We start from the raw sequence: 13,397 nt of genomic DNA, 5'->3' as shown, positions 1-13,397 counted from the left end.
TATTGTTCAAAACGAACTTAAAGACAGACAAAGAGCCAGGCCTGTACAACTCACCCACCGATCTAATCAGGTCCAGTCACCTCTGCATGACTGAAACGTGTCCTTTCAGCTCTGGAAATCCGAACACTTTCACACACCACAGGCAGAATAATAAATGAACTGTAGATACACTGATCACATCGCGGGCTCCTCGGCTCTCACATGTTTGTCTTTGCAGTGTGAACAGACTAAGCCCCTCTACTCAGCTGTCATAATTTGTTAACGAGTCTTTTCAGGGATGGAAAAAAGAAAAAGAGAAGACAGAAAAAGAAAAGAAAGCTCTTCACGAGTGACTGAAAGCAGAGGTCCATCCAGAGAGGGAACCCAGGGGCGACATCAGACCGATTTCAGACCAGCCCGTGATGGCATCTCTGTATATTTTAATATTAATGACCTCGGCCGCAAAGCCGCCTCTAAGCTTCCAACAGGTGCCCCCAGCCCCACTCGAGTCTGAAAAACTGGGATCATTCAACGTCTCGCTAACCACCGCCGGTCAATAAAGACTGCACATGAAGAGGACTCCAAGAGAAGGGAAAAAGACATAAAGAGTGGAAGGGGAGTTACAGAGTCAGTCATCTCTTGCAAATAAGTTTTTGAGTCACTTTCCCCAGCTGAAACACGGGTCGATATTTTTCCCCCCCTTGAGAAAGAGATTGACTTTTGTTTGGAGTTTGTGAGAAGTGGGAATCAGAAGCGGGACAATGGGACTCCCCACGGCGAGAGGCTGAGAGGAGCCATCTCAAATCAGTCAGCCAGGGGACTGACTAATCCGTCCATTGTACCTCCCCAGCCACCGGCCGCACATCAACACATTCGCCCCCCATTGTCCCCCACCCTCATGCAGCGGGATTTGCTCTCCCCAACAGCCAGTTTTGTCCACGGCAGTTCGAGCGGAAGTTTCTCACTGACAATTTGCCCCAAATAGATTTGTCAGAGCGTCCAACTGCACCGCACCGACTTGTGGGTTTCTGGGTTTGGGTCTTGGGTCTGTGTTTTTGGTGGTGGTGGTTGGGGGAGGGCCTTTGGCGTGTGTATGTGAATGCGTGTAAGTGCGCATGGGTTTGTCTGTGCGCACGCACAGGTGTGCCAGCATCTCTTTTACACAGCAGCTAACGAGGTGGCGCTAATGTCTGCGGCGGCAGTGGAGGAATGCGGGGATAGGCCTGTGGAGTTTAAGGAGCAGGACTATAGTTTTACTGTACTCACAGACAGCGTGCTCCTAGATGAGCAAGCACGACAACAACACTGTGCTCCTGAAGCATTAAACGCCCACTTTAATAACCACTTTGAAAGAACTGCTGACTCCAAACCTTCCAAGAGAAGCATGTTGCTGTACACACTGTACCCGATCAGCTGCTTACTCAGCCTCATAGCGTTAACATCCTTTAGATAGAGAGTTGATGTTGCAACTGAGGGAACTGAGTTTGTTTTCTCATTATAACTCACCTGCAATTGCTTCAATATGTCCAATGTGATTCACCATTCGTGAGTCTTGAGTAATTTCGATTTAAGACTTGCTATCAAAACAATCTGGGAAGCCAAATGTGGTCCGATGTGCAAGTGGAAACCTGCGGACCCCTTAAAATTTTGAAGAGTCGCTCGGACAGGTAACCTGCATCTATTCAGTGACTCTTATTGAAGAACTGTCCGTGGTGCTGAAATCAGACTGATTATTTTCCACTTCTTTGGGATGTTATATCATATTTTAGGTTATTGGGTATTAACAGTACCTGGGGAAGATCTTTCAAATGCCGTTTTCGGAAATGTGCCACACAAACCTTTTTGCGTTCAACGAGTGGAATGTTTTCAGAAAATCACTGTCATCACCATAGCAGATGAAGTGATTCTTCACGGTCCAGACAACCAACCTCCTCGACTAAACACGATCAGTGTCTGTAGGCTATGAGATGACTGAAGATGATCTCCCTGGCCAGTTTTAAGAGATGCACGGCTGCTGGGGCCTTTGGTCGACTTGAATTCTCCCTATTATTTGCTTTCTGGAGCTTAGTGACTTCTCTCCAAAGCCAATTGGTTTACGCCTGGTCGGTTCGGGGGGCCTCCACAGTGATAGCAGTACATAAAAGATGGATAAACTCTAATGGATGGGCTCTATTTGAAGATTCCCTAAAAAGCAAAGCATTGGATGTTCGAATATATATTTTTTAAAAATCAACAGGTGCACAATCCAAGAATATAAAATCCGCTTTCTGTCTGATATGTGATGTTTTCGCAGGTGTTTTTTCTCATTGTTCGAAACTCATTCAGACATTGAGCACACACCGCGGTCTCCCTGCATTGTTCTGCGCTGACTTCTGTTGGACTCTCACTCTTTTCTCGTTGTTAAAGTCTATACTATAGTATGTCAAGTATCCGCATACTGATGCCGAGATCCCCCTCCCCAAAAAAACAGATACACAATCCACTGCCCCCTTTGTTGGCCACATTTCATTGACTGCTGGAGGAGAAGAGAGTCACTCATACAAAAAAAGTGAAAGAAGGCAGCCCCGGCAACCATGATGTTGGTTATATTTGTGTAAAGGCTATCAGTGAATGACGAGGATTAGGACGAGTTAAGGAGATTATGTCACACATTCACCATTCACCCAACCCAGCAGCCACCCACACACATGCGCACACACAGACACACACTCACACACATACACCACTTCACGTGCATTTAGAAATAAATGAAAACTGTTATCGATTACTGATTATGTCTTCGTTAAGGAAAGTTATTGGATCTTATTTCTTTTGAAAGGTTAATAATTTAGGAAATGCAAAAATAAGCCAAAAATAAGTTCGGGGGGGGGGGGGGGGGGGGACTCGTATATTAAAATTCTACAGTAGGTTTTATAAGTGGCCTATTCAGAGAATAGTTAAAACACACAATTTGCGTCTATAAACGTCCTACAGAGGGCCTCTCTATGAGTCCCCTCAGGAAAATCAAAGGAATATTAGAATGATTTCTCCTCAGGCTTGTTAGGCTCCAGCCGGAGCCGTTCAGCTAAAGGGCAGATTGAAAGACACGACAAAAGCTAATTGCAATTAACTACGCCTCTCCGCCTCGCCCCTGTCCGCTTAAATCGACACTTTGTGAGTCCATATGGCCTTCAGTGTACCGTGGGAATGAACACAATTAAAACAGAATATGGATTTCTGGAGTTACCCGGCGAAAGCGCAGCAAGCTGTCAAGGTCAGGGTGTCAGTGAGTGGGCCCCGGACAGCCGGCCGTGGTCTGCACCTTCATGTCCAAAACCGGATCACCCACTACAGAGAGTGCTGGCAGCTACAGTGGCAGATAGATAGATAGATAGATAGATAGATAGATAGATAGATAGATAGATAGATAGATAGATAGATAGATAGATAGATAGATAGATAGATAGATAGATAGATAGATAGATCTCTTTTACCTGGTGTGTATGTGAGCTCAGATAAGAAAGAAATTTATTATATACATCGTAAAAGTTATTATTATTATTATTATTATTATTATTATTATTATTATTATTATTATTATTATTATTGCCAATTTCTTTTGCTGTAACTAAAAAAGCTAAAGTGCAAGAGTGCAAATCGATCTAACATTTTAAAAGATAATAGTAAAATCTTAAATGTGAAGGGTTCATGAAGTTCAGCGGTAGGTTTGCATGAATCGTCAAAGAAAATCAAAGTAAACAGAATGAAAAGCAAATAGATTTCAGTGTGTTTATATATTCCATATGTATGACTTTTTATATTTCACATTTTTCCCAAGTTTGTATTTAAAGATGGTAGTTAAATTAAAAATTAATGCTTAACTTTTACATTTAATAAAAGGGGTTTTTTAAAAAAAAAAAAAAGAAAGAAAAGAACAACAACAAAACAAAAGAAAACAAAAAAACAAATACATTAATTTCTAGAAGCCTTGTTTTTGTTAATAAGTTATATTACAAGGTCCCAAAGTGTGTCTGCATGGTGTATCTGCCCACCTAACGAGCTCCAATAAGCCACTAACAAAGGAAAGATAATGCAGACTGTGGAGCAAAACTACACCAACGCCCACGAGAAAACGGGGGAGAAATGGATATTTTACAACTTTTAACTGTATGAACATTTTCAATTTGTCATCTCTTTAGCCTTTTTTTATATTTATTAAAGAAACAAATACGCAATAAAGTGTTTTAAAAATCAAAGTTCAACTTTATGACAGTTGTCTTGACCGCTGCTACGTATGTGGTGGGGCCCAAGCACTTAATCTGGAGGACTGTACGAGGAACCAGACACAAATGTCTTTGTGCTAGTGTAGGAAATGAGGAGCGCTGACTGCTGAAGGTCTCAGCCCACCCTCACCCCCACCTCCCTGCATATGGTAATACACTCTTATTAGTGGTCAGCATACCTCAGCATAGCCGAAAATATTTACAGTAATCAGCCTCTTGAAGCCATCTCCACGGTCCCAGCAGTTTGGATCATTTTTACTTTTTTATTTCATTTTATTTTATCTTTTTATTCTTTAGGATATGTGATTATATATTTTAAACACATTTTGAATATTTTCGGTCATATTATTTTTATTATTATTATTATTGTTATTATAAATAAGAGTTCTACACAGTAAAAATCGCAAATGCAGTCCAGGAAAACATGCAACATGTGTGTTTTGTTTGCAGTGGATCTGGCTCCGTTAGCAAGGCACTTCACAGCACTTGCACACACATTCAAGCGCACACACACTCCCTCGCACGCCAGTGACGTCAGGATGGAGTTTGGAGTAGAAAGCCAAGTGGATGAAGGAAGTGGAGATCTCCACCCTCCAGCCTCCCCCTGACACTTCTCATAAATATTACCAAGGCTTATTCGGGAGGCTCCCACCATAAAGTCACATCGTGTCCTGGTTTTAACAAGTTTTCGACCGTAAAAAAATCGGAAATTTGCTCTTTTTTTCCCTTCGCCACCGCGTTGGCAGTATCGGATGCGCTCCAGCCACCGTTTTTCCAACTCGAACTTTACGCGCCGGCTACTGCGCCACTAGCTGGAGAGCTGCTGTCGCCGTTTACCGGCTGCTGCTGTCCCGGGGATCCAGTCCTGGTTCTCCGGAATCTTCGGCGTCGAGGGCAAAGATCCCTGATAAAATGTATAATTAATGTTTTAATTTGTGGCTCTCGATCGATCGGAGGCTGACTTTCTGTCAACTTGGCTTCGGAACTTTGACTTGTGTTTCTAGTCGCTGCTGGCAAAGAAACCGAGAAACCACAAGTGATTCAGTGTCACAAACTTCATTGTTTCTGTCCACAAGAAGAGGAGAAAGAGGACACTTTTTATCCTGATTCTTTAAAATATCGAGGATCCATGATGAGCAAACCCACCGGCTCAACAAGTGGCTGTTTGGATATTCTGAATGTCAAATCAAGTAAGTTTTGTTCATCATCATCCCCGATTCCTCTGAAAAACACGGCATAGATAATAGGAGGTCTACAGTAGCGACGGGTATAACAAATGAAAGTACAGTGAGTCCACGCTGTCTTTAAAGATGTTTCTCACGTTAATAGAGATTGACTCTACCTCATGATCACAAAGATGTGAGTATGGGGACTGGCTGTCGGCCGTCTCAGAATGCAATACGTGAACATCCTCGGATAATAAAGCTCCTGAATGAAAGGAAATCATGTGTAAAATATATTTTGTAATGTTGCTCACAGATTTCGAGAAACAAAATAAGAAGGAAGCGAAAATAATAAGCCACATTCATTTGCCGACCACTGCTCTTCAAAAGCCCCACATGCTTCTCTTTGATGACACTTGTTGCCTGCAATTTAATTTTCAGCCTTTAAAAAGAGTAACAGCGCAATATGTAGGGTATCATTTAATCTTACATCAAGAAAAATCCCGTTTGCGCACGAGATGTTTTTCTCTTATGTCTGAAATGTGTTTGCGCATTTCTGAATCCCTCATTTGAGTTTCCTGAAGCGCTTTAAATCATGTTACTGACTTTTTTAAAATAGTAATAAATTTCAAGCAGATTTACACTTTCCTATCAAATTATTTTCTGATCCTTTTTTTCTTAACCTTTGCAATTATCCCTCTGCTAGGCCTCATTATGAATTCAAATGAAGGCGGACTCAGATCATAATATAGGCCTAAAGTAGGCTATTGTTCTCTCTCTCCAAAGAATGGACATTTCTGTTGAATTCACATTTGATGCTTCTTTTAGAGCTACCACATATATATTTTTTCCACACCAGGCCGCCGCTTTTAAAATCTGTGCTTGGCCGATGTAAACATGTGTTTTCAAATGAGAATAAAACGACTCACAGCATTGCTGTGACTCAAGTTCACAGCCATGCTACCGAGTGGTCAGAGGAAACAGCTCTTTCTCTCCCTAAAACTTCATTTCCAACTCTTTTAGCAGGTTTTCGCCTTGATGGTGATTACGTTAATAGAATATGCCATATATCTTCAAGCAATTACTGCTCACAATGGAGATGCAGTGGACCCCCACAGCGGGAAGTTAAATACATTTCCCCCTTTCACAACAAAAATTGTCTGTCATTTTTATTTAATTGACTCCCAGCGACCATCGTTTAATATTTGGGGGGACATTTTTCTTGTTGAAAATGTTTGCACTTTCGGTCATCCGCGGTTTAATTAAACTCTAAATTTTAATTTGGGGGCTGTGTCAATGAAAATGTGATTTGGTTAGCTTTGGTTTTAAAGGTTTGTTAAAACAAAATAAAAAATAATGATTTATTTAAAAAAAATTAGAAAACAAGAAAATAAAAGAACAACAGTGATAATAATAATAATAATAATAATAATAATAATAATAATAATAATAATAATAATAATAATAATAATAACAACAACAACTAGGACCAGTATGTCTGGAACATGTTGAGCATAAATTTCTCCAATTACTAATGACAAGTTGGGTACCAAAATACCAAATTTTGTTTAACAATAAAATGTTTAAATCCAACTTTAAAATGACTTTTTTTTATTGCATGTTACAGCAATTAAATGTCTTTTGCGTACATTTAAAGGGCTACAGGGAGTTTTGATTCTTAATAAACAGCCAATTCAAGTCCTATAACTCTCTCCTGAAGTCATTGTTTTTGCTGCTGAGTAGTTATTCCCATGCTACCCTTTTTGACGGGTCACTGGTGAATCAATGAGCAGGTGGCAAAACGTCAGTGTAATTACATAGACGGCTTTTCCCTCCAGAATAAAAAAAAGGACTGCCTCATATGCATACAAATATCTTCTTTTTAAGAGATTTGAATACAAAATCTTCACAAAAAAATCACATTTTTTCATCTACACCGGGGTCGATTTACATACACTTCATTTGAGTTGGTGAAACGAGTTGGTACGCATTATTCTCATGGTGCAGTGTCACTCCCTAATCCTGGGGCCTATAGACCTGTGGGATAAAGCAGCTGTCGAGTCCCATTATGAAGTGGAGTTGGCAGCTTGTCGAGATCCAGGCAGTCAGACGAGGTTCAATGGGGGAAAATCATTAAGTTAACACTTTCCCCTAATGTCTCCATTGTGCGTTTTCGGGGTATTGTCTTAGAGAGCTCAAATATGACGCTTCCCACCGGACTTTATTCTTAAAATGTGCGCAGTGAATTCCCATGGTCGTGCTCGGATGAGACGCGGGGCGTTGTCCAGTGTGGGTGTAATGAGTGTGAGAGCGTGTCTGTGGCTGTGTGGAGTTGTCGGACAAAAGTAAGTCACATGCAGGACGGTTTGTCCATTGCTTCAGTGTATATGAGCTCGATTATGGTACTTTTTAACTGATTATAGGGTCGGTGTAAAGTCACATAATTGCAGGTCGGCCGCTGAACTGCAGCCAGTGTGTCAACTTTGAAAACTGTTATACCAACTTATTCTGGAAAAGCACTGTAAACACTTTGTTCCATCATATTTATTCATAAATCCCGCGATTACGCGAGCAACAGCTACAAAATGTCATCAAAATGTTTTGATTTAAAACTGAACTGTGCGCTTCGTAATTCAGTGAGCACATCATTTACTTGACATTTTTGACCTCTCCCAGGTCGGATTCTGGACATCCCATGTAAAGTGTGCGGTGACCGCAGCTCAGGGAAACACTATGGTGTTTACGCCTGTGATGGCTGCTCGGGATTCTTCAAGAGGAGCATCCGCAGAAATCGGACTTATGTGTGTAAATCTGGCTCGCAGGTGAGGCCTCCTTTAAGTTTATACAAGCTCGTAACTAAATTTCCCTGCTTTTTACACGAGCCTGAATTGGCTGTGGTTAAATGCACCTACGATTTGTGCTTTTCAAATTTGATTAAGTAGTTTTATTTATTTATTTTTAATAGAATTTCAAGCAAGGCGGGCAAACAAGCAGGCAAAGAAATTATCAAATCAAGCCTAAGTGAGAATCCTGTACGCAATCATTGCCATGAATGTGGAGCAATTTCTTACATTTTCCGAATACAGTTAGCACCCTGCACAGAATTTGTCTCATCCTTTATTCTTTATAGCCCCTACGTGTCTGATTTTCATCCACAAAACATACCAAGCGTTTTACGCGCGGAATGCACATTTTACGCGCTGATTTCTGTTTGCTTTTTCTTTTTGGCGCCGAGTTAAGTCTCTCTTGATGAGCCTAATTATGTCATGCCTGGACCATTAAGTACTGGGCTAAGTGCCGCGCTGCTGTAATATATCAGGTGTAATCCAATCTAATGTGATGACTCGAAGCCGAGGATTTAGGCGGCAGAGGGCGGGATAGAGTACTTATCCTGCGGGATGAGGCCACACTGGAGCCGCAGGGGAGCACGTCCATAACTAAAAGATAATAGTACGATCTTTCACCTGGAGATTGCCCTCCCAGGAGGATAATAGCAAGAAGCTTTTTTTCCTCTCCTGCAAGCTAAGAGAAATTTAACTAGAAGCTGTAACCCCTTTCTCTTTTTATGTCCCCCTCTCCCCCTCCCCTTTTCTCTCTGTACAGGGTGGTTGTCCCGTAGACAAAACTCACAGAAACCAGTGCCGAGCTTGTCGTTTGAAAAAGTGTCTGGAAGTGAACATGAATAAAGACGGTAAACGAGCTTAATTGAATTATCACGTTGAGCAAAGAAACGCCAGTACAGTAGGACAGTATTGGATTCGGGGGAGAAAAAAAGTGTATAAAATCTGTTAATCAAAGCTGAAAAGAAGTTGATAATTATCTGCTCCCCGCTTGTTTTAAAGGAGATCTTATTTAAACCTCCTGGGAGCGCTGGTAGAAGCTCATTACTGTTAATTATTTTTTTCTTTCACGCAGAACATTTGCACTTTAAGGAGCAACTTTCGTTCAATAAAATAAACCCGGGATCGCTCCTGGAGAATGCAATTAACGATCCTGATAAATAAGCAGTTTGCTCTCTTTCACACTGCCTTCCTACTGTCCCGCTCCACAGCCGTTCAGCATGAGAGGGGGCCACGGACATCTACAATTCGCAAACAGGTCGCTCTGTATTTCCGGGGCCACAAAGAGGTGAATGGCTCCTCGGCACATTTCCCCGGATCCTCACTACCCGGTCCTCCTTTTTTCACCACTGTCACCCAGCTGGAGCCGCACAACTTGGAGATGAGCACAGTAGCCACTACACCGGAAAGACAGGCCATCGTGGGTCTAGCACAGCCAACTCCTAAGGTAGATTTTTATTTTAAGATTACGCAATTTAATAGCTACAACTTACACTTTCTTCAAAGAGTTTTAGACCTTCAAGTAAAGAATGAGAGCATAGAAGTCAATCATTTCTTGGCTCTCGTGTCGCAGTCCATGCATAGTTTTACATTTAATCATTTCTAGATATAGAATTCCTTAAAATTTTAGATGTTTGTATTTCTTCCAAACCGTTATTGTGCGATTAATTCGTAAACATTTTTTATTTATTTATTTATTTTACACAAGGGTTAGAAGTTGAAATTCCTCTCCAGATTTAAAAGCCTGTAAGACCCACAAATCCGCCAATTAGATTTCTCACTGTAAATCCACCACAAGAAACACTAATCATTATAAAACTGGGTGCTGGGGCTTGGAATTCGACCTTTGTTGTTCACTGTTTTCCGACCTGCGTTTCTTTCTGACATAAACAGTGACAACATTTTCATTTTCCCTCTCTGCAGTATCCCCACGAGGTCAGTGGCACCCCCATGTATCTGTACGAGGTGGCTACGGAGTCTGTGTGCGAGTCAGCTGCGCGTCTTCTCTTCATGAGCATCAAGTGGGCAAAAAGTGTCCCCGCGTTCTCCACCCTCCCTTTATCTGATCAGGTAGCCATGATTTGGACTCATTCTCCAAATGAATGATGCTTAAACAAGATCACCAAACAGGCCATTAGCGCCCTGTGGGGTTTGAAATGGTGAAAAGCTGCCAATTAAGTATTTGGTCCGCAGACAGACGCTTTAAATTAATTAAATTAATGTAATGAATTTGATAGTATCGATCTGAAAACTGTATATCTAATAATTCCCAACCAAGCCCTAAAACCTGCACACAACATGGAAAAATAAGTAGGAATTAATCTTGTGTTGTTATTTTTACCATTCAAAAAGTTTCAAATACTTTGAATGATTTAATTGTTGCGTGTTGTGCACAGTTTAACGCTTAAAATACCCCCTTACAGCTGATTCTGTTGGAGGACGCTTGGAGGGAATTATTTGTTCTGGGCATCGCGCAGTGGGCCATTCCCGTGGACTCCACAACTCTTCTCGCTGTTTCTGGTATGTGCAAAGCACGAGAGAATTTTAAGTGAAGAGCGAGCAGCTGTTGTCGTGCATAATGAAACTTTTCTTCACATTTATCCAAAGGGATGAACACTGAAAACACGGAGTCTCAGCGGATGAACAAGATTATGTCTGAGATTCAAGCGCTTCAAGAAGTGGTCACCAGATTCAGACAGATGCGCCTTGACGCGACCGAGTTCGCCTGCTTGAAATGTATCGTGACATTCAAAGCTGGTGAGTACCTCGCAAATTACTGCCCGAATGTTTGACACAGTGTAAAGACTCTTACCGGAAATAACCATATTTACCAAAGCAAACCTCAACTTTCTCTGCTGCATAAAACTACAGCCAATCTGGAAAGACACAAGAGAATATATGACATGTCATTACAGCAGTGTCATGTCAGCAGATTTCTAACAGCTATAGTGATGCCTCTTGTCTTACAGTTCCTACGCATGGAAGCACAGAATTAAGAAGTTTCCGCAACGCCAGCGCTATTGCTGCTCTGCAAGATGAAGCCCAGCTCACTCTCAACAGTTATATACACACCAGGTAAAAGAGATCTATCTATCTATCTCTCTCTCTCGCTTTCTCGCTCTCTCTCTCCATCCTAAGATAAAGCATGCTTTACGCACGTGTCAACTGGCTATAGTCTGCCAGCTTCATTATAAAGTTAATGAGGCAATAAGCCTCCTGTAATTGTGCAGGTGCACCAGATGAAGCTCGTATTCAAGCTAAGTAGGAGCTATTTGTCACAGGTGTGCGGTAATTGGACAGGCTGCAACAGACAGTCTGCAAATGGAACCGGACAAAAAGGCTGTTTTTGACACCAGTTGTGTTTCAGGTACCCGACTCAGCCGTGTCGTTTTGGTAAGCTCCTCCTGCTGCTGCCGGCCCTCCGCTCTGTCAGCCCGTCCACCATAGAGGAGGTGTTCTTCAAAAAGACCATCGGCAACGTTCCCATCACCAGGCTCCTGTCCGATATGTACAAATCCAGCGATATATGAATTCTCACAATCTGCCGGGGCGCGTGAGGAGGGGGAAAAAAGACTGGAGGCCCACGAGGAGACCCACTGAACAATCAACACAGACTGTCAAATCATAGCAGGTGTAGCCACGGCACAAAATCTCTTACGGGCTGTCTTAATACAGCCTATTTAGGCTTAGGCTCCACTGAACACATCCGGATCACAACTTTAGCCTGTTAACAGTTGCTCTAGTCAAGGATTAGCATGTACCTTTCATTAGAGACCTGCCTGTCTGATTCTGAAAACTGCAATATCTTGTGGCCAAAACAGCTTGCAGCGTTTAAATGTCGCCTTAAGGCTCTGGAGAGCACCTGCCAAGCACGTTTCCTAAAGAAACGCTGTACATTAAGACTTTTTTTGTTTTGATTTTTTCCGAGTGTCTATGAGACCAATGAGCTTGACGACCAATTCACCATTTTATTTCTGTTTTCAATCCCAACGGAGGAAACCAAAAAAACAGAAGAAGAAGAAGAAGCATCCGCGGGGAGATGCGAGTCGCTGTTCCTCAATTCGGTGCTGAAACCAAACGCACGGATGAGGCGTCAGCTCCATGAAGTATTGTGGAGGACTCTTTAAAAAGGATGCACTATCTACCCCCCCCCCCCCCCGACTGTAAAACTACATTCATCTGAGAAATGGTGTCTGTATTTAAATGGCTGTCCCGTTTGTGTTTGGTGTGTCCTGTTTGAGGCGCAGCATAAAAAAAAAAGAAAAGAAAACGCTTAAGGTCGACTTTTTGAAGTTAGACTCTAACACTGGATAAAATCTTGTTCAGCACTTGGAAATGTTTTTGTGGCCTGTAATGTTTTTATTCTGTTGTAAAAACAAAAACAAAAAAAAAATTTAATGGAGTTATAACTATTTAGAGTTGTAACCAAGAGAATAAAAGACACTGAATTAAACGGTTTTCATATAACATGACCTAGATGCTTATAGTATAGTTTTACTATAGATGCTTATAGTAAGACTACCACCTGGAGCCCTGGCATCATAGCAAACAGTGGTGTTGGTTTCATATCTAATTACAGTGACACTTTATAAGGATGTAGAGCTCATACTAAATTATTAAACACTAATGCATGCATCTTGATTTAATGCAGGATTTCTTGTGAACACCTGAAGCTCGTCAGTAATAACCAACTCAGTGTCCATTCATTTGATTTGTTAGTGCTTTATCAAGTAATGAATAACATATTTTATATTTTTCTTTGCCACCAAATGAGATTTGTATTATATAAAGTGGTTCATTTGGGATTAATCTCTCCAAAATCAGAGCAGTTCTTGCTCTCACAGGACATATGAAGCTGCAATCAAACCCCATGTTCAAATTCAAAAGTTTTACATGGAGCTGCACGGGTCAAAAGTCCTCACATCTTATATGTGCAGCATGTGGGAGGCAGTGTGCTTAAAAAAAATAATGTACAGATATGTTATTGTTATGAAAAAGGTCAGACCTTACAAATAGTCCTGAAGGCAAGAAGAAATGACTGCTTACTTTTATTGTGGTGGCACATGTGATACAAAAGTAAAGCAAAAAAAAAAAAAAGCTTCTGCATCTTGCATTCATTAAGCATAGTGACCTGGCCCAAATACATCTTGTAC

The 13,397-nt window shown here is 41.4% G+C and overlaps 1 protein-coding gene across 1 annotated transcript; it reads left to right on the top strand.

Moving 5' to 3' along the window:
• The first annotated feature begins 4,808 nt into the window (after positions 1–4,808).
• Positions 4,809–12,400, top strand: nr2e1 (nuclear receptor subfamily 2, group E, member 1). Its single transcript, XM_063495004.1, has 9 exons — positions 4,809–5,431; positions 8,081–8,226; positions 9,008–9,095; positions 9,456–9,691; positions 10,168–10,314; positions 10,668–10,764; positions 10,852–11,001; positions 11,214–11,319; positions 11,612–12,400. Exons 1-9 carry the CDS (start codon positions 5,371–5,373, stop codon positions 11,772–11,774), a joined length of 1,194 nt encoding a protein of 397 aa, XP_063351074.1. The 5' UTR covers positions 4,809–5,370; the 3' UTR covers positions 11,775–12,400.
• Positions 12,401–13,397: the final 997 nt, after the last annotated feature.

This window comes from Pelmatolapia mariae, linkage group LG15 (genome assembly GCF_036321145.2).
Source record: "Pelmatolapia mariae isolate MD_Pm_ZW linkage group LG15, Pm_UMD_F_2, whole genome shotgun sequence".
In the NCBI taxonomy this organism is placed as follows: domain Eukaryota; kingdom Metazoa; phylum Chordata; class Actinopteri; order Cichliformes; family Cichlidae; genus Pelmatolapia; species Pelmatolapia mariae.
Note: the sequence above shows the minus strand (reverse complement) of the source record. Positions and strands in the feature narration are given on the sequence as shown.

Bases quoted from the DNA above. Each gene is read 5' to 3' on its own strand.
- nr2e1 (XM_063495004.1), top strand. From the start codon at position 5,371: ATGATGAGCAAACCCACCGGCTCAACAAGTGGCTGTTTGGATATTCTG. The intron at 10,765-10,851 runs GTATGTGCAAAG...ATTTATCCAAAG, and splicing joins AACTCTTCTCGCTGTTTCTG to GGATGAACACTGAAAACACG. The intron at 11,002-11,213 runs GTGAGTACCTCG...CTTGTCTTACAG, and splicing joins TATCGTGACATTCAAAGCTG to TTCCTACGCATGGAAGCACA.